This window comes from Siphateles boraxobius, unplaced genomic scaffold (genome assembly GCF_051911475.1).
Source record: "Siphateles boraxobius isolate OS27281-9 unplaced genomic scaffold, OSU_SipBor_1 130, whole genome shotgun sequence".
NCBI lineage: Eukaryota > Metazoa > Chordata > Actinopteri > Cypriniformes > Leuciscidae > Siphateles > Siphateles boraxobius.
In genome coordinates this window covers 7,434,900-7,459,051 of record NW_027508734.1, presented here as the reverse complement: position 1 = coordinate 7,459,051, position 24,152 = coordinate 7,434,900, and the positions used below count along the sequence as shown (strand labels likewise).

Below are 24,152 nucleotides of genomic sequence, written 5' to 3'. Positions count from 1 at the left end.
CAGATTCATATGTCAGTGTCAAGAGGTTTTGGCTAATCATATTTGATCATCAAAAGATGGTGTGGATCTGTTCATTTAGACACTGGGATCAAATAAGGCAAGAGGTGCAGCAGACGTTTGACCCGACCAGTGAAGACTTCACTCTGGAGAAGATTGTGGCTTTGGGTCTGGACCAACATGCCGAGCGTATCAGTGAAATATCAGGAGCGGCCAGCAAAGAGCTCTCAATAGAACAGGTATGATCTTCCCCTCTCTCTCAATCCCTCTTCAGGACTCTCTCTTTCTTATTTGGCTTCATTTATTTCATTTTGAGTATAATTTCACTCAAATATTGATTCTTCAGTTAAAGATCCTACAGAGAACAATTTATATATATAAAAAAAAGAGTAAAGTGCAACTAAAGTGCAACAAATAACCCTTTTCTTTTCAGCTTTCCTCTGTTTTGGAGTTTGCTAATGTATATGGTTAATTGCAAATTAACAGCGTCCTTCAACTTGGTAGCTTCTACCGATCAGTGTATTGGATTCTGCATTTTTAAAGCACTTGCACTAGAAGTTTTAAAGAAAGATAAATTAAATTGTCCTTGATCCTTTGAGAGAGTATTTAAAAACACACTGAAACTTTCACTCAAAACTACCTGAAAACCAATTTACTGCATCACTCATGAGTAACACTGATTACCTCATATGAAAAAATAAAATGGTTGCAAAGCATATGCTATGATTCAAATAGTATGAGGCTATAAAACTATTTTCAGTTGTAACTGGAAACTTCATTTCTTCCTTATTTCTTTTGTCGCTGTGATGGACTGTGGGTTCATCAAGGTTCAATTCTCTCTGCTCCTCTCACAGTGCATAACATCCTCAGAGGTTCGGTATGTTAAAGAGAAAAGGAAAGTCACTGTCAAGAGGATTATGGTCAGAGGTCGGGTTTGGAGGGTCAAAGATGATATCCTCAGGGTGGTCCTGTAGTCAGACCGCGCCAGTAGAGAATTTGGCCTCAGTGCAGATGTGGTTTTCATTAGCCAAACAGTGTGAGTGGAAAGGAGATGGTGGTCTTGAGTACAAAGCTATCGGACTGTTGTGGGGTTACTTAGAGTCAGATTTTTATTTATTTGAACCCTAAGGCCTGCATTCACACATTGCAGCAAGTGGCAGAAGTATCATATTATTCTGCCTCAGAGTAAAAGATAAGGTCAAAATTACAATGTGAGTCACAATTATGAAAAATAAATGTGTAAATGTGAGTTAATAAAGTCACAATGCATGAATTAAAGTCACAATCACAAGAAATAAAGTTGCACACAAATTTGATTTCAGTATAGTTCAGTATTCTTGACTCAATTTTAAAGAACCCTTCATAAAAAAGAGGTTCTATACAGTATAAGGAGAAATTTCTTAAATTATTGCATAATACTTTCATGCTTAGTGGTTCTTTATTTTATTTTTTTCTGAAGTGTTTGCAAGCTGTTGATTTCATAAAATGTATTTAAAATTAAAAATTAATTAAAACAAAATTAATTAATTCAAGCTAAATCTAGTTTATTAAAACAAAACGTCTCGGTTACGTATGTAACCCTAGTTCCCTGATAGGGAACGAGACGCTGCGTCAAACGCTGCGGGAACGCCCCTGCGTTGTGCGTCATGAAGCACGTATGGAATCAGCCCAATGGAGAGATGAAACGTCATAGGCGGGTGACGTCATCGACCAGGAAACTATAAAGCACCCCAAAAACACAAGCGCATTAGCTTCTGATAGGCTTGAAGGAAGCGCTAACGGGAGTGCCGGGAGTATGGCGGAGCGACGCAGCGTCTCGTTCCCTATCAGGGAACTAGGGTTACATACGTAACCGAGACGTTCCCTTTCAAGGGAACTTCGAGCTGCGTCAAACGCTGCGGGAACGCGAATACCCACGTCGCCATAGGACCAAATGACCGTCATGTGAGACTAGCGCACAGAGGACGAGAGCACCTGTGCCCCAGGGGTAGAGCTTAAGTCTAGGTCATAGAACTTAATAAAAGTATGCGATGAAGACCATCCAGCCGCATCACAAACATCACTCAGGGAAACCCCCGACAAAAGAGCTTTAGAAGCAGCCATACTCCTGGTAGAGTGAGCTCGGACAACCAAAGGTGAAGGCTGGCCAGCCGACTCATAAGCAAGTGAGATAGCCTCAACCACCCACTTGCTCATTCTCTGTTTAGACGCCGGACACCCTTTCCTGGGTGGCCCGAAACATACAAAAAGTTGTTCTGATTTCCTCCACAGGGCAGCTCTGTGGACATAAGCGTCTAATGCCCTAACAGGGCAGAGTGAATTAAGTTTCTCCTTGTCCGATGACATAAATGGAGGAGGACAGAAAGCCTGCAGAACCGTAGCTCTAACAATATTAGTAGGAACCTTAGGAACGTAACCTGGTCTAGGATGCAGAAAAGCTTTAACCATGCCAGGTGCAAATTCCAGGCACGAGGGTGAAACCGACAGAGCCTGCAAATCTCTGATTCTTTTTAGTGAAGAGATAGCAAGCAAAAATATAGTCTTAAAAGTGAGAAACTTCTCGGGAACTTCTTCGATAGGTTCAAAAGGAGCTAGGGAAAGACCTTCTAATACAATGGCCAGATCCCAAGTCGGCACCCTCGTACGAACTGCTGGCCTCAGCCTCAAAGTGCCACGGAGGAAACGAGTTATAAGCGGGTGTCTCCCAAGAGAAACTCCACTGAAAGGGACGTGGTAAGCAGCTAGTGCCGCCACATACACCTTTAGTGTGGAGGGGATAACCCTGTGGAGAAGCGCTCCTGCAGGAATTCCAGCACTGCACCCACTGGGCAGTTAACTGGGTCCTGCAGGTGTTCTCCACACCAAGAAGTGAAAAGTTTCCACTTCAAGGCATAAAGCTTCCTCGTGGATGGAGCTCTGGAGTTAAGAATGGTCTCAACAACCTCGGTTGAGAGACCGGAGTCTATGAGCTGGGCCCCCTCAGAGGCCAAGCCCACAGTTTCCACAATTCTGGGCGGGGGTGAAGTATCGTGCCCCCCGCCTGGGAGAGTAGATCCCTCCTGACCGGGAGCTCCAAAGGAGAACCGTCCAGGAGAGAAATCAGGTCCGCAAACCATACTCGGGCCGGCCAGAACGGGGCTACTAGTAGTAGACTGACCCCGTCCCGGCGGACCCTCTCCAGAACTCCTGGTAACAGAGCAATCGGGGGAAAGGCGTACAGACGTGACCTCGGCCACGGCTGCACCATAGCATCCAACCCCAGGGGGGCTGGAAGAGTGATGGAGAACCACCGATGACAATGAGTGGTCTCCTTGGAAGCGAATAGGTCCACCTCGGCGCGACCGAAACTCAACCAAAGGAGCTCCACCACCTCGGGGTGGAGTCTCCATTCCCCTGGCCTCGGCCCCTGCCTCGACAGGGAGTCTGCTACCACATTCAAATACCCAGGGAGATACATTGCTCTCAGAGATAGTAGCTTCCCTTGGGACCACAGGAGGATCTGACGGGCCAACTTGTAAAGCCGGCGAGACCGCAGGCCCCCCTGATGATTTATATAAGAGACCACCGACGTGTTGTCTGATTGAACTAACACATGATGGCCTCTCAGGTCTGTTAGGAAGTGTTTCAGAGCCTGAAACACAGCCAACATCTCTAGACAATTTATGTGCCACGAAAGATGATGATCCTGCCACAGACCTTGGGCTGGGCGACCACTCATGACCGCCCCCCACCCTGTGAGGGAAGCATCCGTCGTTAGCGTTATGCGACGACAAAGAGCCCCCAGCACAGGACCTTTGGATAGGAACCAAGTTTCTCTCCACATGACCAGAGCACGAAGGCAGCGCCGCGTGACTTTGAACGTGCGGAGCGGATTTCCCCTCGGGGAGAATCCCTTGGTCCTGAGCCACCACTGTAGCGGTCTCATGTACAACAGGCCGCAAGGTATAACGTTGGACGCTGCTGCCATCAGACCCAACAGTCTCTGAAACTGCTTGACAGTGAGTAGCTGGCCTAGCTTCACTTGTTTCACAGCTGAGAGAATCGAAGCGATGCGGGTCGGAGAGAGTCGCGCCCGCATCGATACCGAATCCCAAACGACACCCAGAAAAGTGGTCTTCTGGGAAGGAGATAATACACTTTTCTTTGCGTTCAGCCTCAACCCCAACTTTCTGATATGAGCGAGGACGACATCTCGATGCCGAACCGCCATCTGCTCAGTCTGAGCTAAAATCAACCAATCGTCGATGTAATTGAGAATACGAATGCCCTGAAGCCTCAGAGGCACTAGTGCTGCATCCATGCATTTCGTGAAAGTGCGGGGAGATAAAGCTAGGCCAAACGGAAGAACCCTGTACTGGTACGCCTCGCCCCCGAAGGCGAACCTCAGGAACTTCCTGTGTTGTGGAAGGATGGACACATGGAAGTATGCGTCCTTCAGATCTATCGTGACAAACCAGTCCTCGGACCTGATTTGAGACACGATCTGCTTGATAGTGAGCATCTTGAATTTTAGCTTCCCTACCGAGCGATTCAATATGCGCAGGTCTAAAATTGGACGCAACCCCCCATCCTTCTTTGGAACGATGAAATATCGGCTGTAATAACCTGACTCCAAACTGGGAGGAGGAACCCGTTCTATAGCCTCTTTTTGAAGGAGCGTTTTCACCTCTTGTTCCAATACCAGAGCCTGCTCGGGGCCCACCACTGTGTGCAGAACCCCTCTGAATTTTGGTGGACGACACCTGAACTGGATAGCATAACCCTTTTCTACTGTCTGCAGGACCCAATGAGATATTTTTGGAAGGCTTTTCCACTCTGCCAGAAATTCTACTAAGGGTACCAGCCTCTCGAGACTGGCCTCTGGTGTAACTTGAGCAGCAGACGCACCGCCCTGTAACGGCGCACCGGCAGGGAACAACTGGTCTGACCGCTCTGAGACCCTCCTCAGAGGGAGCGAGCGTTCCTCGGGAAAGCGCTCGCTGGGATCGTCTGTGCCCCGGCATAAAGGCGGGGTTGGCAGAACGAGCCCCTGAGGGCACCGAGGAGGAATGGGCACCGTAAAAAGAGGTGAACACCTTTCCGCCTCGGTGGGGACCACCCTCAGCATCCTGAACGGCTTGGCGTCAGGACTTCTTCTTAGCCGAAGCCTTCTTAGCCAATATAACTGTCCTCAGATCAGTTCTACTGGGAGAAGGCTTCGGCTGAGAGTGTCGCGGCTGAGCCCACTGTCCAGCAGGGGGAGCACGAGACGCGACACTCTGCCTCTGCTGCGCTCTTTTTTTATTTTGCAGTTTGTTTCTTTTCTTCTTGGAATTTATCGATAACTGAATTCACAGCATCACCAAACAACCCCATGGGAGAAAGAGGAGCATCTAAAAGAAAAGCTTTTTCTCTCTCTTTAATATTAGTCTGATTTAACCACAAATGTCTTTCTGCGGCCACCAGAGCTGCCATAGAACGACCCATTAATTTGGCCGATTCTCTGGTGGCACGCAGGGATAAATCAGCAGCCTGACGCAGTTCGCGAACTACGTCAGTACTGACCTCCTCACTCTCACTCATGTCCCTTAGCAGATCAGCCTGGTATGCCTGCAAGATTGACATAGTATGCAGACATGACGCAGCCTGACCTGCTGCCGAATATGCTTTACCCACCAAAGCCGAAGTGTTTCTTAAAGGCTTGGTGGGTAATGCCGGTGCCTTAAAAGATGATGCTGCTTCGGGGGAGAGATGGCTCGCAAGCGTCTCTTCCACACGAGGCAAAGCACCATAACCATGAGCCTTGGCTCCCATAATATTAGCGTATGTTGAAGTCTGGGGACTAAACACTCTATATGACACCGGTTTTCTCCATGATTTCGACACCTCGGTGTGGAGATCATGGAAAAACGGCAGGCACCGGCGTGGAGGCTGCACACGTGACGGCAAAAATCTCTCATCCAACTTTGATTTAGAAACAGACTCCTGTCTAGTCACTGGCCATTCAATATTAAGTTTTTCAACAGCTCTTGTTAAAACCTCCATAAGCTCATCACTCTCAGGAGTGTGGGGTGGCGAATCCTCCACATCTCCCTCAACACTAACAACATCAAGTTCCTCAGAACTGGATAGCTGCAGCATTGGTGCCTCAGCCCGAGCGGAAGAAACCGCAGCGCGTGCTTCCGAACCCGGGACTGAGGCACTGGATCTCACAGGTGAAGGGAGAGATAAGGCAGAGCCCGTCTCAAACCCCGCTGTGAGATCCATCTGCGATCCCCACGATAAGCGCCGCCGCTCTGCCTCGGCAGAAGCGGGACCCGAACCGCGGGGAGCGCGCACCGAACCGCTCTCCTCAAAGAGCGATCGGCGGGAGCGGAGCGTCCTTAACGGCAAATGCTCGCAATGCTCACAGTCTGCTCCCTCGAGAGCAAACTGGGCATGCTGAACTCCCAAACAAACAACACAAAGATCATGTGTATCCCCGCTCGTTAAATAACGCGAGCAGGGAGGAACACACTTTCTAAACTGCTGTTCGTCCGCCATAATCTCTCAATATATATATATATAGGGATAAATTGTTTGTGTGGTGCAGGGTATGTAAGACAGACAATATCACACAGGGACAGATTCACATGTAGCGCGACTGAAAGCACAGAAGCTAATGCGCTTGTGTTTTTGGGGTGCTTTATAGTTTCCTGGTCGATGACGTCACCCGCCTATGACGTTTCATCTCTCCATTGGGCTGATTCCATACGTGCTTCATGACGCACAACGCAGGGGCGTTCCCGCAGCGTTTGACGCAGCTCGAAGTTCCCTTGAAAGGGAACTAAAAGAACAACACTTGTCAAAGTGTTCGCTGCAAATGCGGTAATCTTTAGCGCATAGTATTTGTATGGGAGTTTGCACATCAAGTTGAAGTACAACTACCCACAACTGCAGAATCTCGAGGTCATGGAAAGGAAGAACATGAAAATAAGTTATTTTATTTTCGCTTTCTGTTGCCATAATTCGGAACGGCACAAACGCGAACCATTTCTTGAACCGGTTCATTGAAACGAACTGTCCGAAAGAACCGGTTCGCGGAAAAGAACCGGACTTCCCATCACTACTATTTACCTTTAGCTACAACCGAGTTCCCACGGGACTTCAGCGCGAGACTACAGCTAGCCGTATAAAACACTATTTAGGTGAATTTAAACAATGGTTAAGTTGCTAAACGCATCTTGTTCACATGTTAGGGCCCTGTTCATGTTGGACAGACATTTTCATTGCATTTTGTGTCGTTTAAAAGGCACAAAGACACTCTTTATGTATATGTATATATAACTGCCGTTTTAGCTGAGGGGGAGCTCTAGGCATTTGCGGGAAAAGCTCTGTTATGCAAGCACCAATCCGGTTAGTTTTTTTTTCTATAGACAGTACTCACAAAGGTATAACGATCAAGATCAACTTAAAAATTGCCCGGAGTTCTCCTTTAAATAACACAGGAAAACAAAGGAACATAATTGGGACACAGGTGACACAGATGACGAAGATGAAGAACAGGTTTTAGAACTGAGGACAAACGAGGAGCGGGAAAACTAAGAAACAGGACTGAACCAAAACACTAAGAAAAGGGGGAAGCAAATAACCTATTTATAAAAGACTTCTTTCGAAGGCATTTTAAAAATCGTAACATGCCACATTTTTTAATTGCTTGTTTTTCCTTTGGTGCTGAAACTGGCTTTTACAGATCTCATCAGAAAACGTGTCGAAATGCACTGTAAAACCTTTTATTAACACAATATTAGTTTTTTTGAAGAAACATAATACTTGATCGATTAACCCCTACTCCCCCGCTAAAAGACCTCAACATCAGCCCTGATGCAAATTTACAAACATTACTTTTTAATTCAATAAGACTGACTGATTTAAGCAGTTTATAGCTACGTTTTGGGTTCTGTGTAAATTAATTACCAATTGGATGTAAATGTCATTCCACCTCCTCATGTAAATTAGATTTCATGGCGATCAAGTTTGTAATAATCCTCAACGGCCCACTTCCGATATCCATTATATAATTTGTGTTATAATTTATAGCTGTTATTGGAAGAAATATGCAATGTGGTAAACCAGAGGTCACTTTATTTTCTGCATAGAGCTGTTACGCAGCAGAAATGCCTTTAGTGTAGAAGCACAAACTCCATTACAGTATATGCCGCTGACGCAGGATGTGTGAAACAGGCCTAAAAGTCGACTGGTTTATAGTCCTATTTTAGACTTGAAAGGGAACATTTCCTGGACTGTATTCAGTAATAGTGCAGTACAGTATGAGCGCAGTGCTGCTGTCCCCAGGTTATGTGTGGCGGCCACAGGGGAAATGTGCCTTGCGCTTAATTTCCTTCAGAGCAGCCTTTACTGCCCCTGCAGAGGAGATCTGCCCTGTCCAGCTGTCAGACTGTGGGAGGCTGTACTCCTCCCCTCTCTCCATCTTCCTCTCTTTCTTCTCACTCTCGGCCCAAGGAGATTCCCAGACGTTCGGCTCTGTGCTCACAGAGGTTACAACAACACAGCTTTGGTTCGAGAGTGGCAATGGGAGAGCAAAGCCTCATAACCCTCAAAGCACAGAGCGGTTCAGCCAGAAGTCACCCGCAGAGAGAGAAAAAAGTAGAAAGACAGATAGAGTGTAAATGAGAAGCTTTACTGGCATGCCGCATTGGCTGGTGTTTCTGGAAAGACCCTGTCTCTGACGTTTATTGTGAGGGGGAACTTTGCAGGGGCCCAGATTAATGATATTTCCTTGTCACAAGTCGGAAGGTCTGGACTCCATCCCAGCTTTCATTGGACAAGAGGACGTCTGACCGACATGTAAAGCAACCAATCACAGTTCATTTTTGTTTTGTGTCATGTTTAGAGGCGTGAAAATGTAACGTTGATGTCCCTATGATAACAGACCGGTGTGCATCTAATAAATAATTCATTCAAGAACATTGTGCAAGTTTACTGCAACAATGGCGCCGCGAACTTCACAAACTTTTGAAAATCCAGCGTTTAGTTGATCCTGATAAGCGCTCATTGTCACAGTTGTAAATACGACAGCTTTCTTCTTCTTCTTCCATGAAGGGGTTTGGCTTCACACTGGACGCAACACACACGTCTCCCGGAAATCCTGTAGAATTCAATCAGTCAGATGACATATTTGTGTTTGCATAGTTTTTCTTATTTTGTGTGCCTTATGCATCAGATGTTCAGAGGCTGAGACTATAAGTCACCTAACCTCCTCACTAAATAGATAGCTGTCTTTTCAGCTCTAAAGGTGCAGTCACGTGCAAAATTTCAGCAAAATTTTGCTGGCAAGATTGTCAATAGTATAGCAATTGTATGATACACAGCTCGCACGGTTTCAAACCAAGCAGCTTTCTGTTGATATAAACGGATTTGAAGATGATCCCATTGCGAAATCTGTGTGGAAAAATCGCTCTCAAGTGAAAGTTATGATTGCATGGATTCCTTGAAATTCGTTGGACAACAGTAAATATGAACCCACCTTAATACAACAAAATGCCACCTGGATAGGCAGCTCACTAAATGCACTTATGATGCCCAAAAATCCTGTCTTGTTAAGCAGCTCACTAGATTCAAAACACAGCCAATGTTCGGACGTGCCTATGATGTCTTAAAATGTTGTCTATGCAAGCAGCTCACTGGGATTTAAAAGACTTCAAGTGTTCAAATGTTTGAAAGATGCCCAAAACTGCTACCAGGTAGGTTTTTGAAACATATCGTAAATAAGAAGTGTCACTGGCAGATTTCTATTCATGTCTGGTGTTTCTATGACGTTTCTTGTGGGGGAAACTTTGCGGGTGCCTCGATCAATGCTCTTTCACTTTCCTAGTCGCCTGACGTCCCCATGAGACCGATGGCTGCCCTTCCAGCTCTAATACAATCTGGCGTTCTGAGCTGAGGTCGAATGTGTCTGAAGAGATTAGTGCTAACATTAAAAAGCCTAATGTTGACCTCTCATTCACAGACACTGGAAGGCATCACGAAGACTTGGGAGGAAACGTCCCTGGACATCACACCCTACAAAGACAAAGGTCACCACAGACTGAGGTGAGATGCCAGAGGTTTCAAAGGGTCAAACGTCAAGAGGTCGTTGACACTCGCAGGTGCTCAATAAGCAGAATGTTAAAAAGATGATAATGATGATAGAGCGTCCTGACGTGGCAGTGCATTTTACTTTATTTTATTAAAAAATATTTAATTTGCCATGTAATTCTCCTCAGAAAAAGAAAACACTAGAACATGATTATCAAGATTAATGAATGCGCGCACACACACACACACACACACACACACACACACACACACACACACACACACACACACACACACACACACACACACACACACACACACACATACATAAAATGTGTGTTTTTCCTAGCAGCTTGCTTCAGCCTCCACCAGTAGATTTTCCATCTTAATTGGGGAGTTGTCCAAATTGACTTTGCGTAATTGATGTATTGGATTATTTTTTCCTGAGACGTAATTGTACCATAACTTTCATGCATTTCCAGTCGAGAGGTAATTGTTTTTTGTGGCAGACTCACTGTCCACTGAGGGACTGGTACTGGCTTCATCCATGCTGTTAAGGCACCGTAATGTGAATATGTTAGTGCCAAAAACAAGCCATAGCCTAAAAAACACCATTCCTCAACATGATGGAGCTCCCTGCTGCAGGGAAGAACCGCCACGCGTGAGGAGCCAGTAACTCCACATTATCATATTACTCTGTGTGACACAAGCACCACTGAGAAAGAGTGAGCAAATGATACAAAACACCGGCTGTGTTTTAAAACCTAGTGAGCCACCTACTGCCTACTGGACAGAATTATAGGCATATTCAAATGTTCTTACAGGATTGAATGCGCTTATGATGTGCAAAAATGCTGTCTAGGTCTTAAAACACAGCCAGTATTTGAATGGGCCTTTGATACCTGGAAATGCTCTCTAGATGTGTAGCTCAGTAGGCTTTGAAACACATCCAGTGCTTAAATGCACCTTTGATGCCCAAAAATGCTGTCTTGATGGGTTTGAGAAAAACAGCCACTGGCCGGACAGCATTGCTCTCTCAGAGTCCAGTTCAAATCTGTGTTTGACAGCAAGCCATGTTTTCATACACAGATTAAATGGCTTATCAATGCCAGGGCACCTTAAGCTCTCTCACAAACATAATTACTATCAATCTCCCTAGAGAGCAGGACTCAGAATGGCTGCTTTAAGCCTTCTGGGCAAACAAGTCAAGGGTCCAATGAAGAACTTAAACTGACTGTCTGTGAATGAATAAACACTAGCGGGAAAATACATTTCTGTATTTAGATGAGCTCAAATGATGCTGTTGCTCTTTTTGGTTTGATTGAGAGACCATTCGGGAGTTTCACGAAGTGTTCATTGCTTACAATTATAGAAACGAGCTGTGAGCAGATAAGAACTGGAGAGGATGCTTTGTGCATATGGCAGCCGCACAAAAGCTCTAATCTAACAGAATCATTTGTACAAGCAGTCTCCTTCCCAAGGGCTGAAAGTTTTCTGAAAATGCCTTTAGGCCTCTTCATATTTAGCTGGAAGCAGTGTGTGTGTGTGTGTGTGTGTGTGTGTGTGTGTGTGTGTGTGTGTGTGTGTGTGTGTGTGTGTGTGTGTGTGTGTGTGTGTGTGTGTGTGTGTGTGTGTGTGTGTGTGTGTGTGTGTGTGTGTGTGTGTGTGTGTGTGTGCAAATGAGAATGTTTATGTGCAAGTTACGTGGATGAATCGGACACGGGTCAGTCTTTGCCTGTTATTCCATTTTGATGTAACAGTAATTTTTATACCTTAATGGAGGCTTGTTATTTAGATTCTTCCTGAATTTTCCATTTAATTTGTGTCTATTTTGTTCTTTATAAGTGAGAGTTGCCTCTGGAGACAAATTGGTCTATGATATTATGATATTTATGTGATATTGCACTTACATATAATATATTGCATATAAGTAAGTGCTATGTCCCCATTTTGATAGATAACTAAAGGTGTTTGTACTTAGCTATAGTTTTGGAACAAAATTATTTCTAGAAGTGAGCTTAATCTGACAAAACTGGCAAGACGTGCATAAATAGATCAAATACTACAATAAATGTAAAAGTAAAAAAAGAAAGTATATATATATTATAAAATAAATATACAAGTTAAAAAATTCTGTCCTTCTGTCCTTCACAGCTACATTTTAATTTGCATCCAAATAAATATTCCCATAATCCTTGTGTTTGTGCGTGTATGTTTAGTGAAGTCAAGCTTCACAATGATAAACAGGAAAATAAGATGCGAACAGATTTCAATTCTGCAGTAAAGCAGCTCTTAAAAGACAATAGTGTCATTACTCAGCTGGAGTCAGTTCAGTGTTGATTCAGTTCAGTGCAATAACTGTAGTAGATCAATTATGGAATGAGTTCAATTCAGCTATAAGCAGCTAGTGTCGCTATTCAGCTCGAGCCAGTTCAGTTCAATAAGTGTCGATGTTGCAGTCTATCAGCTGTAAACATCTCTGCAGACAACAGTGGTGTGTTCATCCAGCTCAAGTTATGTTCTTATTCAATGGTGTCAGTGACGTCAAGTCGGTAATATTACTGAATATTAAGGGTTGCGTAATGCACTAATACGCAGTCATAAGGACTGCAGCACTCTGTGCTATAACCTGTCATATGCGTCAGTGTCTCACACCTACCCGTGAGAGAGAGAGAATCACAGGGGGTGGTGTCTCACTGACAGGTAGGCATGTGAAGAAAAAAAGCCAGCGAACAGAGATATATAGAGGAAGAGGGGAAGATTTTTACTGCTTATTTCTAGAAGCTTAGATCCTGCAGAACAGAGAAAGGAGGTGGTCTCTCTCTTTCTCTCTCTCTCTCTCTGTCTCTCTCTGTTTAGCACACATACCTGCTGGTATTGTTCGTCCCCATCAGTGCTGCAACAAAAGGTGGACATATGCTTTATCTTTAGTTCTCCCTCTCCCTCTCTCCTCTTTGATCACTCTATTTCTTCCTCTTTTTTTGTCAGTGGTGTATATGCCATATCAACAAATACAGTGTTTAGTATTCAGCGGTGGGGTTGTATACCGGGGACAGAATCAATTCCAAATTACTCAGGCTCTCAATAACGGACAGCCTTGTCCGCAAGGAGAAAAGATGATTAATGATGATAGTATTCATGATAGAAGCTGAAGTGTGCGCACGCACAGATGGAGCTGTGTGTGCGTTAATGGTCCTGCAGTGAAGAGGCTTTCTGTTTGCTGCCGTGTACTTATAATTGAGCGTTTCCACACATTTAGCAGGACGGAGTGCAAATCACCTGTAATTACCACCTACAGCCCTGCATTGTACGCACAGCACAGACACACGCACACGCACACGCACACGCACACGCGCACACACATTGTATAAATACGGTGCACAGAAACATCTCAGTTGCAAGGGTGACAATTCAGCTGAATATGGATTAAAAGCGTCCTGCACCGAAGGTTCGACTGACCGAAAGACTCTCCTGGCAGTCATAACGTAACATTGAGCGGAGCCAGTGGGCGAAACGGTCTATAATGACGCGGGACAAAACGTGCATGCAAACACTTTTAGCATATGCTACTTCTTGTAATTAAATTAAGACACATACGCTTCCCTTACCAACACTGTATTTTATTTTAAATTTGCTACAGCGCACATTTTTGTCCTGACTCACATATACTGCTGTTTGGACGCACACACACAGCTGCGGATGAACGACCCAGCCCTGCTTTGCTGATGACTGTATTTTGAGAGGTCACGTCCTCTTCTATGCGCTTTTCTGTTAGTTTACTAAAAAAGTGTGTCTGTGTTTGTGTTTGTGTGATTTTCTAGTAACAATAAGCTGTTCAAAATGAAGTGAGATGCCTATCTAGACAGCATTTTTAGACATCACTGGCTTCAATTTGAACGTCGGTGCACGATCTAGGTAGGCTGTTTACTTTGACTAAGTTTATCTCTATAAGCAGAGAGCATAGCTACACATTCTAACTCACACATGGGGTGCGTCTCAATCAGCTCTCTAGTTCAGTAATCATGACTCGGATCATAGAGACGGTCGTTTTAAAGGCAAAATCCTGTGGACTAAAACATTTGCTCCCTAAAAAGTCCCACAATGCACTGTGTTCCCTTAACAGAAGTTCTGAAGTGCGAAACAATCACGTGAGCCAACTCACCACACATGACACTGTTTTGAAAAAACTATATTGCAGCATAAACATACATTGCTTGACAGGTACTGAACATAATCTAACTAACATTTATAATTAATTTATGACTGAAAAGTTGCAGGTATATGTAACAATATGTAAAGTATCTCAATAACATTAGAAAAATAAATGTAAGAAAAAAATCAGTTCTGCTGTTGTTCATAAATAGCAGTCGTGACGTTGTACAACAAGTATGTTGTCATGGGACATAAGGAACTAGGGAGCTGATTGAGACGCACCCATGGTCACTTTCTCTAGAGGACCAGAATTCATTGCTTCATAATGGCTTTAGGGGTTTAAAGCGTGACTCATTGGGTCAGGGTAGTACAACACTGCCACCTAGTGTGTGTGCATATATGTGTTTACATATGCGTATACACGTGTATGTGTGTGTGAGATAAAGGAAGAAGGAATGTCCTGACCATCTGCTGCACATTAGAAAGAGACCCCCAGCCCAATTCAATTAACATCCACAAGCCCCCTGATTGGGCTCAGGGAGAAAGAGAGAGATGGGGAGAGCGATAAAGGCCATTGCAGGACTCGCTACCCTGCAGTAAATATGAGTTTCACCATTTCTCTGATGAACTCCCTGCCTGACAGCGGGACGAATGGAAGGTCACATGGCAGTGATCACACACACACACACACACACACACACACACACACACACACACACACACACACACACACACACACGCACACACACACACACACACACACACACACACACACACACACACGCGCGCGCGCACACCCCCCCCCCTACTATTTTATTTGTAACATGCATTTTAGTGCCTGATCTTTTGTTTTATTTATCTATTTATTTATTTTATTTTTTAGAATCATTGGATTAGTGTGTACTCTGTAGTAATTATAATTTAAAATGATTGTGTCCTAAATTAAATTGACACTTGAGATGACAAAAAGTCCTAGATATGTTCATGTGAATATCATAGTAAATGAATCTTTTCTTTTCTGCAATCTAACATGATATTTTTCATATGACATTGTGGTAACTATGGTATTAGTGACTGCAGTCAGACACTGTGGTGACTGTCAAGTGTCTCAGAGGCAACTACTGGTGAAGGTGTAACTAATAAAAGTGGGTTTTGATCAACATATAATTAAATTAGCTGAAATGAATTCCCTCCCAAACACTCTAAATTCAGATCCACTGTGACATATGTCAAAGCATTCCAGCAGTGTTTATTCTATTGATTACTTGCTCATTATGGTGATGTTGATTTGAGGTAACAGCCATAATTGTGCGTAGAATTTCCTTTAGTTTATGTAGTACAAGTAATTGTCATAAATGGGCAATATGCCTATTTTATACGGTTAAAAAAATGCCTAAATTGCAAATATTGAATGCAAATACATGAAATACAAATATTGCTGTCTTTTTAAGGACATTGACCCTTATTTTGATAGCTAGTTATATGTGCTTGTGTATAAGAGAGTTATCTGATAATTCTGTGGCAGTGGTAATGTAGTCAGGGATTTCAGTCCGCTCTCTCACCTGCTGCTCCTCCGAGAACAGCCTGTAGGGAAGACACACAGTTAGATGGTGTGATGAGAGAGATAAATATGTCAGATGCACTGTGTGTGTGTGTGTGTGTGTGTATGAGAGATACCATAGAGAATGAATCCTGTCATCACTGCACCTTTCCCACTGCTAATGTTCATGTGTGTGAGTCCGAGTCAGAGAAAGAAAGAGATTGAGCTGGGCTCCTGTGATTGGTCTGAATCAGAGTTCCTGCGGCAGGCGGGTTGAGTGTGTGATCACTTAAACCAAAGGTGATCATTTACAACCTTTCTGAGTGTGTGTGAGAGCAGCCGTGCTGTACTGCTTTCATCCATATTTAACAATGTTCTTTTTTTTCGTCTTCTTTTTTTACATCATTACAGATGTCTGTCAAAACAATATTATTAAATTGATAGCAACAGTAGACTATAATAAACAAAATTACCAATATATAAAAGGGAAGAAAATTAAGTAGATAAATCAAATAATATACAGTTGTGGTGTAATATACAGTAATGGCACCCCTGGTAAATATGATCAAAAATGCCTGTAAAAAATAAATCTGCATTTTTTTCTCCTTTTGATCTTTCATTAAAAATATTAGCAAAAATCTAACCTTTCATTTAAGTAAAATAATTGAAATTGGGGGGAAATCACATTATGAAATAAATGTTTTTCTACAAAACACGTTTTTTACGAGTAAAATATCTCTGAAGTATATTCCCATTAATATTTACCTTTTTTTAGCACACCAGGGTGACTAGGAACATGAAATTGCCTAGCCATGACTTCTTGTTTCACAGGAGTGTAAATATGAGGAAACACAAAGGCCAAATTCCCTGAATCATCCATCGCAATGAGTAAAACCAAAGAATATAGTTCATATGCATCAAAACATTTCTGAGTATTACAAAATAAAAAGTGGCTGTAAGAAAATAGCTAAAGAATTGAAAATCCCCGTGTTGACCATCAGGGCAATAATTAAGAAATTCCAATCAACTAAACATGTTACGAATCTGCCAGGAGGACATGTCTATATTTTCTTAATGCACGGTGAGGAGGAAAGTTTGATTGGCCAAAGACTCTTCAAGGATCACAGATGGAGAATTGCAGAGATTACTTGATTCTTGGGGGTCAGAAATATATCAAATATATCAAACAACCCCTACAGATGAAACAAAAAAAGGGCTTTTTGGCAGCAAACCCCACCATACAGTATGTGTTTGGTGCAAACAGGGATAAAAAGTACCCCATGCCTATGGTTAAATACACTGCTGGATCTTAAATGTTGTGGGCCTATTTTTTTTTTTTGCTGGAGGTCCTGGACTTCTTGTTCAGATACATGGTATTTTGGATTCTAGCAAATACCAACAGATAACAAAATCAAAACCTGACTGCCTCTGCTAGAAATCTTATAATGGGCCATGGTTGGATCTTCCATCAGGACAACGGTCCAAAACAAACATCAAAATCAATACAAAAATGGGTAACTGAGCACAAAATGAAGCTTCTGCCATGACCGTCCCAGTCCGCTAAACTGTAGTCTATAGAAAATGAGTGGGCTGAACTGAAGAGAAGAAGCACCAACATGAACTTGTGAATCTGAAGGATCTGGAGAGTTTCTGTATGGAGGAATGATCTCTGATCTCTTGTCAGGTGTTCTCCAAACTCATCAGGCATTATAGGAGAAAACTCAGAGCTGTTATCTTGGCAAAAGGAGGTTGCAAAAATTATTTAATAACAGAGAGCCAGTAATTATGGCCAGCATGTTTTGGAGAAAAGCAGTTTTCATAATGTGATTTACCCCCCACTTTCAATTCTTTTACTTTAATAAAAGGTTAGAGTTTTGCGAATTTTTTGAATGAAAGATCAAAAGGATAAACAATGCACATTTATTTTTTACAGCCATTTTTGATCATATTTACCAGGGTTGCCATTCATTCTGACCACCGCTGTGTGTTTATTGGGTATGCTAAAGTTTGATGAGTTGGTAAGATTTTTTATAATGTTTTTGAAAGAAGTCTCTTATGCTCACCAATGCTGCATTTTTATAAACAAACACACAGTAAAAACAGCAATATTATGAAATATTATTAGAATTTTAAAAAACTGTTTTCTTTTTTAATATGTTTCAGAATGTAATTTGTTCCTGTAATTTAAAGCTGAAATTTCAGCATCATTATTTCAGTCTTCAGTGTCACATGATCCTTCAGAAATCATTCTAATATGCAGATTTAGTGCTTAAGAAACATTTATTATTATTATCAATGTTGAATTAATTTAAAAAAAAAATTTTTTTTGTGGAAGCCATAAAATTTTTTTGTCAGGATTCTTTAATAAATTGAAAGTTCAAAAGAAGAGGTTAGGAATAGAAAAATGAAAAAATGAAATCGGTTCATTTTGAAATAGAAACCTTTTAGAAACATTATAAATGTCATTTTTTATGTATCCTTAATGTAAATATTAATGATTGTGGGGGTTTTTTTGTGTTTTTTTTTTTTTTGGGAACAACTGTTAAAGAGCGTTGAACCACTTCCACAGATTTGCATTTTTCTTTAAGCTCTTGGCAAATGTAATCACTTTTTATACATTCATCAGTAATGTTGGGATTAAAGTTATGAAATATTTCTGGAGTTATAGACAGGCTTTGTAATCCACCTATACTGTAATAGCTTGAAGCTCATATTAACTGCCTGGATGTGGGGATTTAAACAGGTTTTCTGCCATTCATATTTGGATATATCCTGTTATATTCTGATATATGATTTTAATGATGATCATATTCCAAAAGTTTGTGAGCAGAGGAGCTCATCATGTGTCATTTATTCATATAATGTAGCATGCAGAAAGGCAGAGCGTACTTGCATGAGTTCTTCTTTCTCAACCATCATAACTTGCGTTTATTGTGCTGTATTTTTATGGACGCTTCAGGCCAAAACACCAAGTCCTCAGAAGTGCACTTAAACTTGATTAAAGCTGCATTATGATTCACAGAGTTCTTATGCTGCGTTACAATTATATTAAGAAACATACTTAAATGGAACATAATAGAATATAATTTGGGGTTAGTAGGCCTACTATTTTTTTTTTATATAGAAATTATTACTTTTATTCTGCAAGGATGCAATAAATTGTTCAAAAGTGACAGAATCCTGAAACAAAGTTTCATTAAAAAGAAAAATTAGAGCAGCTGTTTTCAGCATCGACAATAATCATAAATGTTTCTTGAACAGCATATCAGCATATTAAAAGGATTTCTGAAGGATCAGGTGACACAGAAGACTGGAGTAGTGATGCTGAAAATTCAGCTTTGCATCACAGGATTTTAAAATTTCACAATATTACTCCCTTTTTACTCTATTTTTGATCAAATAAATGCAACATTGTTGAGCATAAGAGACTTAAGAGTCGAAACCGACCTTCCAACACCAAACTAGCAAACTAGTGTAATTTAAATATTACAAATTAGGCCTGCCCCCCAACTAAAGATGTTTCCAGTTGACTCGTGTCATTCATTTAAGCAATTAGTCAACTATTAGCAGGTTTATATGAATTGAATTACTTAAATATATACTGCGGGGCTTAATATATAGCTTATTTCCTGTTCAAGCGCACACAGTACAGTAGTGCAGTAGTGAACACGCCTTTCATACGGATTACATAATCAGAGAGTATTTGTTTTTGATTCTAATCAATTAATTTAAAAGAAGCCTAGACATTTCAACCTTCTATAGATATATTTGTCATGTCTGTTAGGCAAGTAGCCTATACTCTGAGTTTTGGTTCATTTTTGTGACGGGCTCCAGTTCACGGAGACTGAGACGACAGAAAGCGCATCCTGTTTGTTTTCTTAATTTTACAAAAGCACAACGTTTTGTTTTTATTGTGAGTTTACTTACATACAAGTAGACCCTTTACAATTTCAAATGATGCATTACATGACCGATAATGACTATTTATATGAGTAATAATAATTAATAATAATGAGCATTTTAAGTGGTTTCTGCTATTACCAGGAAAAAATGCAAGTGATAGCGCCGGTGCCTCCGTGTCATGCAGGAAGCGCGTTAATACTTTAGCTTCCACACTCCACACAAACACTTGGATATGCTCCTAATAGCGCACATTTATCTAGGTTAACATAGAGTTATGCAAAGTTGCTGCTACTAACATGTTTCAAATGATAAGCCATATTTGAGGTCGATGGATGGTAGGCGAATGTTTGGATTTCCTGCTCAACATACTGTAATTACCACACAGACCCGCCGTTAATGATCTGTCCCTCACGGACTGTGTGACTTCACCACTTCCTGTGGAGTTTTTTACCAATGACTAACCGACTAGTAAACTTTTGGTCAACTAAGAACTTTCTCGTCGACAACGGTAAGTCAACTATTAGGGGGCAGCCCTATTAAAAATATTTAATCTAATTTAAATGATACCAAATGCATATGAGAGAATGTGTGTTTGTCTTTGTGCTCTAACCTGTTGATCTCCTTCCTAAAATATTCATGAAATGCAACTGCAAGTTCCACTAATATCAGTCATTACAGACAGAGCCATTCACCTCCACCATAAATGCTCTTGGACTTCACTTGTGTTTTTCCTCAGGCTCTGCTTCAGTGATGTGTGTCGAATGCTATATGTGTCTGTCATGTTGCCTGAACTGGAAAACAGACAGATTATTCCTCAGAGTGTGTGGCTGTAGGTGCCGCAGGCCAGAGATTGTGCCTGGTTTCATGCTGTCACTCGGGAGGTCAGGTGGCCCATGACTGTCACTCACCTCCTCTTATTCTCTCCTCCTTTCTTCTTTCTCTATTTCTTCACTACACTACCCTGTGCTCCCGCAAAGAGAAAGAGAGAGTGTGAAGAGGTTGTTTTAAGGCATTTACACTCATCTTTTTCACTTTTTTGTGTCCTTCACCAACTGACATTGATGTGCAAAGTGTGTGTGCAGTGCTCTTCCGTCGCTCATATGCACACACTCTGCATGCAGCGGCATTGGTTAGAGCTTGGGGAGATGGAGAGACAAACAGAGATGAATGACATACACACACACAAACACACACACACACACACACACACACACCTGCGGCTTCAATCAGAGAAATCAAGAGATGTGTGACATGTTTTGTGCCTGTGTGTGTGTGTCTTTCCTCCGGGTTCGTGTGCTCGTGTGAATGTATGTGAGTGTCTTTCTGTGTGTGCATGCGGACATCAGGTGCTGTTGGCATGGAGACGGCTGCGGCAGCGCGTGAGGCTGCTGCCATGGCAACGCAGTACGCCGAGGAGGGGGGTCGAGAGCCACTGCTGTTCACTTTGTCCTCTCTTTTGTTTGCTTCATACATCGAGCTGTGTGCGCGCCAGAGAAAGGGATGTGTGGTAGTTTGTCGAAATGAATAACAGACAGAACCTTGGGCTCTCTATATTACAATATTTTATTTCAGTTGTATTGTGAATGTGCCTTTTATAAATATGCTTTGTGTACGTGTACATGTTTGGCTATAGTTATGGTCATCAAAAACGGACGTTTGAAGCAGTCCTGACTATTTAAAATGCTCATAAATCATGTTTTGATAGATTGTCTAATGTCAACAGGTTGCGTGATGGTTCGATTGTGAGGATAAGGTTTAGTAAATACTAGTATCTTAGTATGAAAACCATTGCAGCCAATATCCTATTGATATGCAACTAGTTAATAGTGAGAATTGGACCGTAAACTAAAGTGTTACCATAAAAAATATACAAACTTTCGTGTGTGCACTTGTAACTGTTGCATGCTCATAAGCAGAGTTGGGGAAAGTTACTTTTAAAAGTAATGCATTACAATATTGAGTTACTCCACAAAAAAGTAACTAATTGCATTTAAGTTCTTAGTTACTTTTTATGGAAAGTAATGCGTTACGTTACTTTTTCGTACTTGCAGGTTCTTGTTTTATTGTTTATTGCAGTAATGCAATCAACAACAGCCTATATAACCTACACCTTAATTTTCTTTTAAAAACAATTATATATTGAATAATAATATAGAATAATATTATATTCTGAGAACTTCCTGATGCATGCCATATAAAAAATCTATAAACATTACAGATTATTGAAAGTAATGTGTTTGTTACTTTTGTACTGTGACTGCATAAAGAAAATTCACTGTCCATTGTAATAATAAAGAGTGTAAAATAGGCTAGATAATTGCCATTATGAAATCAGTTATATTAGACAAACATTTAAAATGTTTAATAACTTATTAGAGAACAATAGGATGATACTAGAGAACAAACAACAGAACATTTGTCAGCTTTAAAATGTGAAAGATTTCACATGGCATAAATAAATGTATAAGTTGATTCCAATATATCAAAACTCTTGAGTTTTCTATTAAGTGTCCTCCAAACAAAATCCATTTTATGGATATAAAATATATATTTTATTTTATATCCAGATCCCTTCTACAATGCAATGTGGAAAAAAGTATTATCTTAATGTAATGTTAGAGTATTTGCTATTGGGCAGCACGCACCCCGGCCTTTTCCCTGCCACAGAGATTTTGCTGATGATATTATGAAATGTGTGCGCCTCCACAGTGGACAGGGGCTGTGTCTCCTCAACAATAAAAGCAGCAACCAATTTGTAGAGTTCAGTCGAACTAATTGTTTTACCTGGCGGTGAACGTGAACTGAAATCAAGCTTTTGTTGTTTAGCTTGAAGCGGGGTGCAGGTATCATTCGGCTCTCTCTTTCTTCCAATGCTGTAGTGCTGTGCTTTGCATGCAGATGTTTTTTATTTTTTTATTTGGTGATTTTTGCAGGTGACTATCTTTTCACCTACCCATAATCTACACTTAACGACTATTCTCTTCTCCTTTTCTTCGACGATTTCAAAATAAAGTGAATACTTCCATCGCCGTGATGTAATGCCAGGGAACTACACTGCGACCAAAATGGTCGCATATGCGACCTTTTGAAATGCCATTGCGACCCTAATTTTTAATGGGTCGAGAATGTATCACTGATTATTTTTGTACCTATGTTTTTAGGCAATATGCTATGCTTTACTATGAGCATTTATTAAAACAGAAATGTGTATTTTAAGAATACGTTTTATAACGTGCTCTGAGCATTCAACACATCAAGTTGGCTTCAGCCCCGCGACCGTTACTTAGATTAAAACGTACCATTGTATCAGTGCTGCGCGAGCTCTCTCTCTCAGAAACACGGAGGCGCGCACTCAGAGAGAGAGAAGATAATTGTAAAATGAAAATTGGCTGTAGTTTAAATTTTGTTCTTGCTTGTTTTTTTTCTGTCAAAATGTCAGAAAGCATTTTGTATTATCCATCCGTGTTTTTAAAATTCGTTAAATGACGGCCGTTTTACTGCTAACACAACCCTCATTATAGGCCTATGTCGGATTCATTTAACTTATACTTGATATTTTTATAATAAGTGATTTGTTATGCTTTTATTGGACTTCTTTCTATTCATTGTCAACTGTTTTCTATAAATATGTTCGTATTGGCTAACATTTATTCAGCTAATGCGTGTCCTGTTTAAAATGTGCAATGTTCAAACGCAAAGACAGCACGTCACATATAGAAGCCGTTTTCCCTGGATATTGGAATAATAAATACAACACTTTTTTTTTGCAGCATTTTTTTTTTACTCTTTTCTAGGGGTTTCTTAATTTTAGACAAGTTGACCAGCACACATTATATGCAATGCAATATAATGCATGCGTGTCCTATGTGTGACATATTTTGCACACAGGTAAAGGTGCCCAATATCAGTCATTTCTAAAGTAAAAAAAAGAAAAGAAAAGTGTTTTTAAAAATATCTCTTTATTTGATTATCAGTAAATTTGTTTTCTATACAGAGATATCGACCATAACAGCAATATTAATATCGGTTATCGGTATCGGCCACAATTTTCACATCGGTGCATCACTACTTACGAGTTCACGAGTCTGCCCATCCGTGCAAACCATAGCATGTTGAAATCCATTTTGCTCTTTATTGTGTATAGTATTTTCTATTGCAGTAAATCTATCCCAACCAATGTTAAAGAAAACAAAAACAAGGCGGCATGTGGTTTAAAACATGGCAAGTAAAATAAAAAGCACATCTGTATGCAATACAGTTTCATTATTGTTCATTATTATCCAGAGCGGCTTACTATAAATAATTTGTGCGACCAAATCATATTTTGCGCTAGTAACTGAAAAAGTTAGTAGTGCAAGTGCCACCAGTGGAAAAGGTTAGTGTAGTTCCCTGAATGCTCTGGCCTGCCATCTCCGTTTCTGACTAGCGTCTGTTCCCCCGCATGTATGAGTTTCTAGGTGACGACGTTCTTTTTAATTCAGTACCTTTATTTTTTTGAATGCAC

At 41.3% G+C, this 24,152-nt stretch overlaps 1 protein-coding gene across 2 annotated transcripts in view; it reads left to right on the top strand.

The window, feature by feature from the left end:
• dnah2 (dynein, axonemal, heavy chain 2) overlaps positions 1 to 24,152 on the top strand; it is a 172,710-nt gene that overhangs the window by 63,362 nt on the left and 85,196 nt on the right. For both annotated transcript variants that reach the window (XM_077227513.1, XM_077227514.1), the window contains exons 27-28: positions 80 to 236; positions 9,986 to 10,068. In XM_077227513.1, the coding sequence (XP_077083628.1) occupies positions 80 to 236; positions 9,986 to 10,068 (240 nt within the window). The remainder of the gene's footprint in view (positions 1 to 79; positions 237 to 9,985; positions 10,069 to 24,152) is intronic.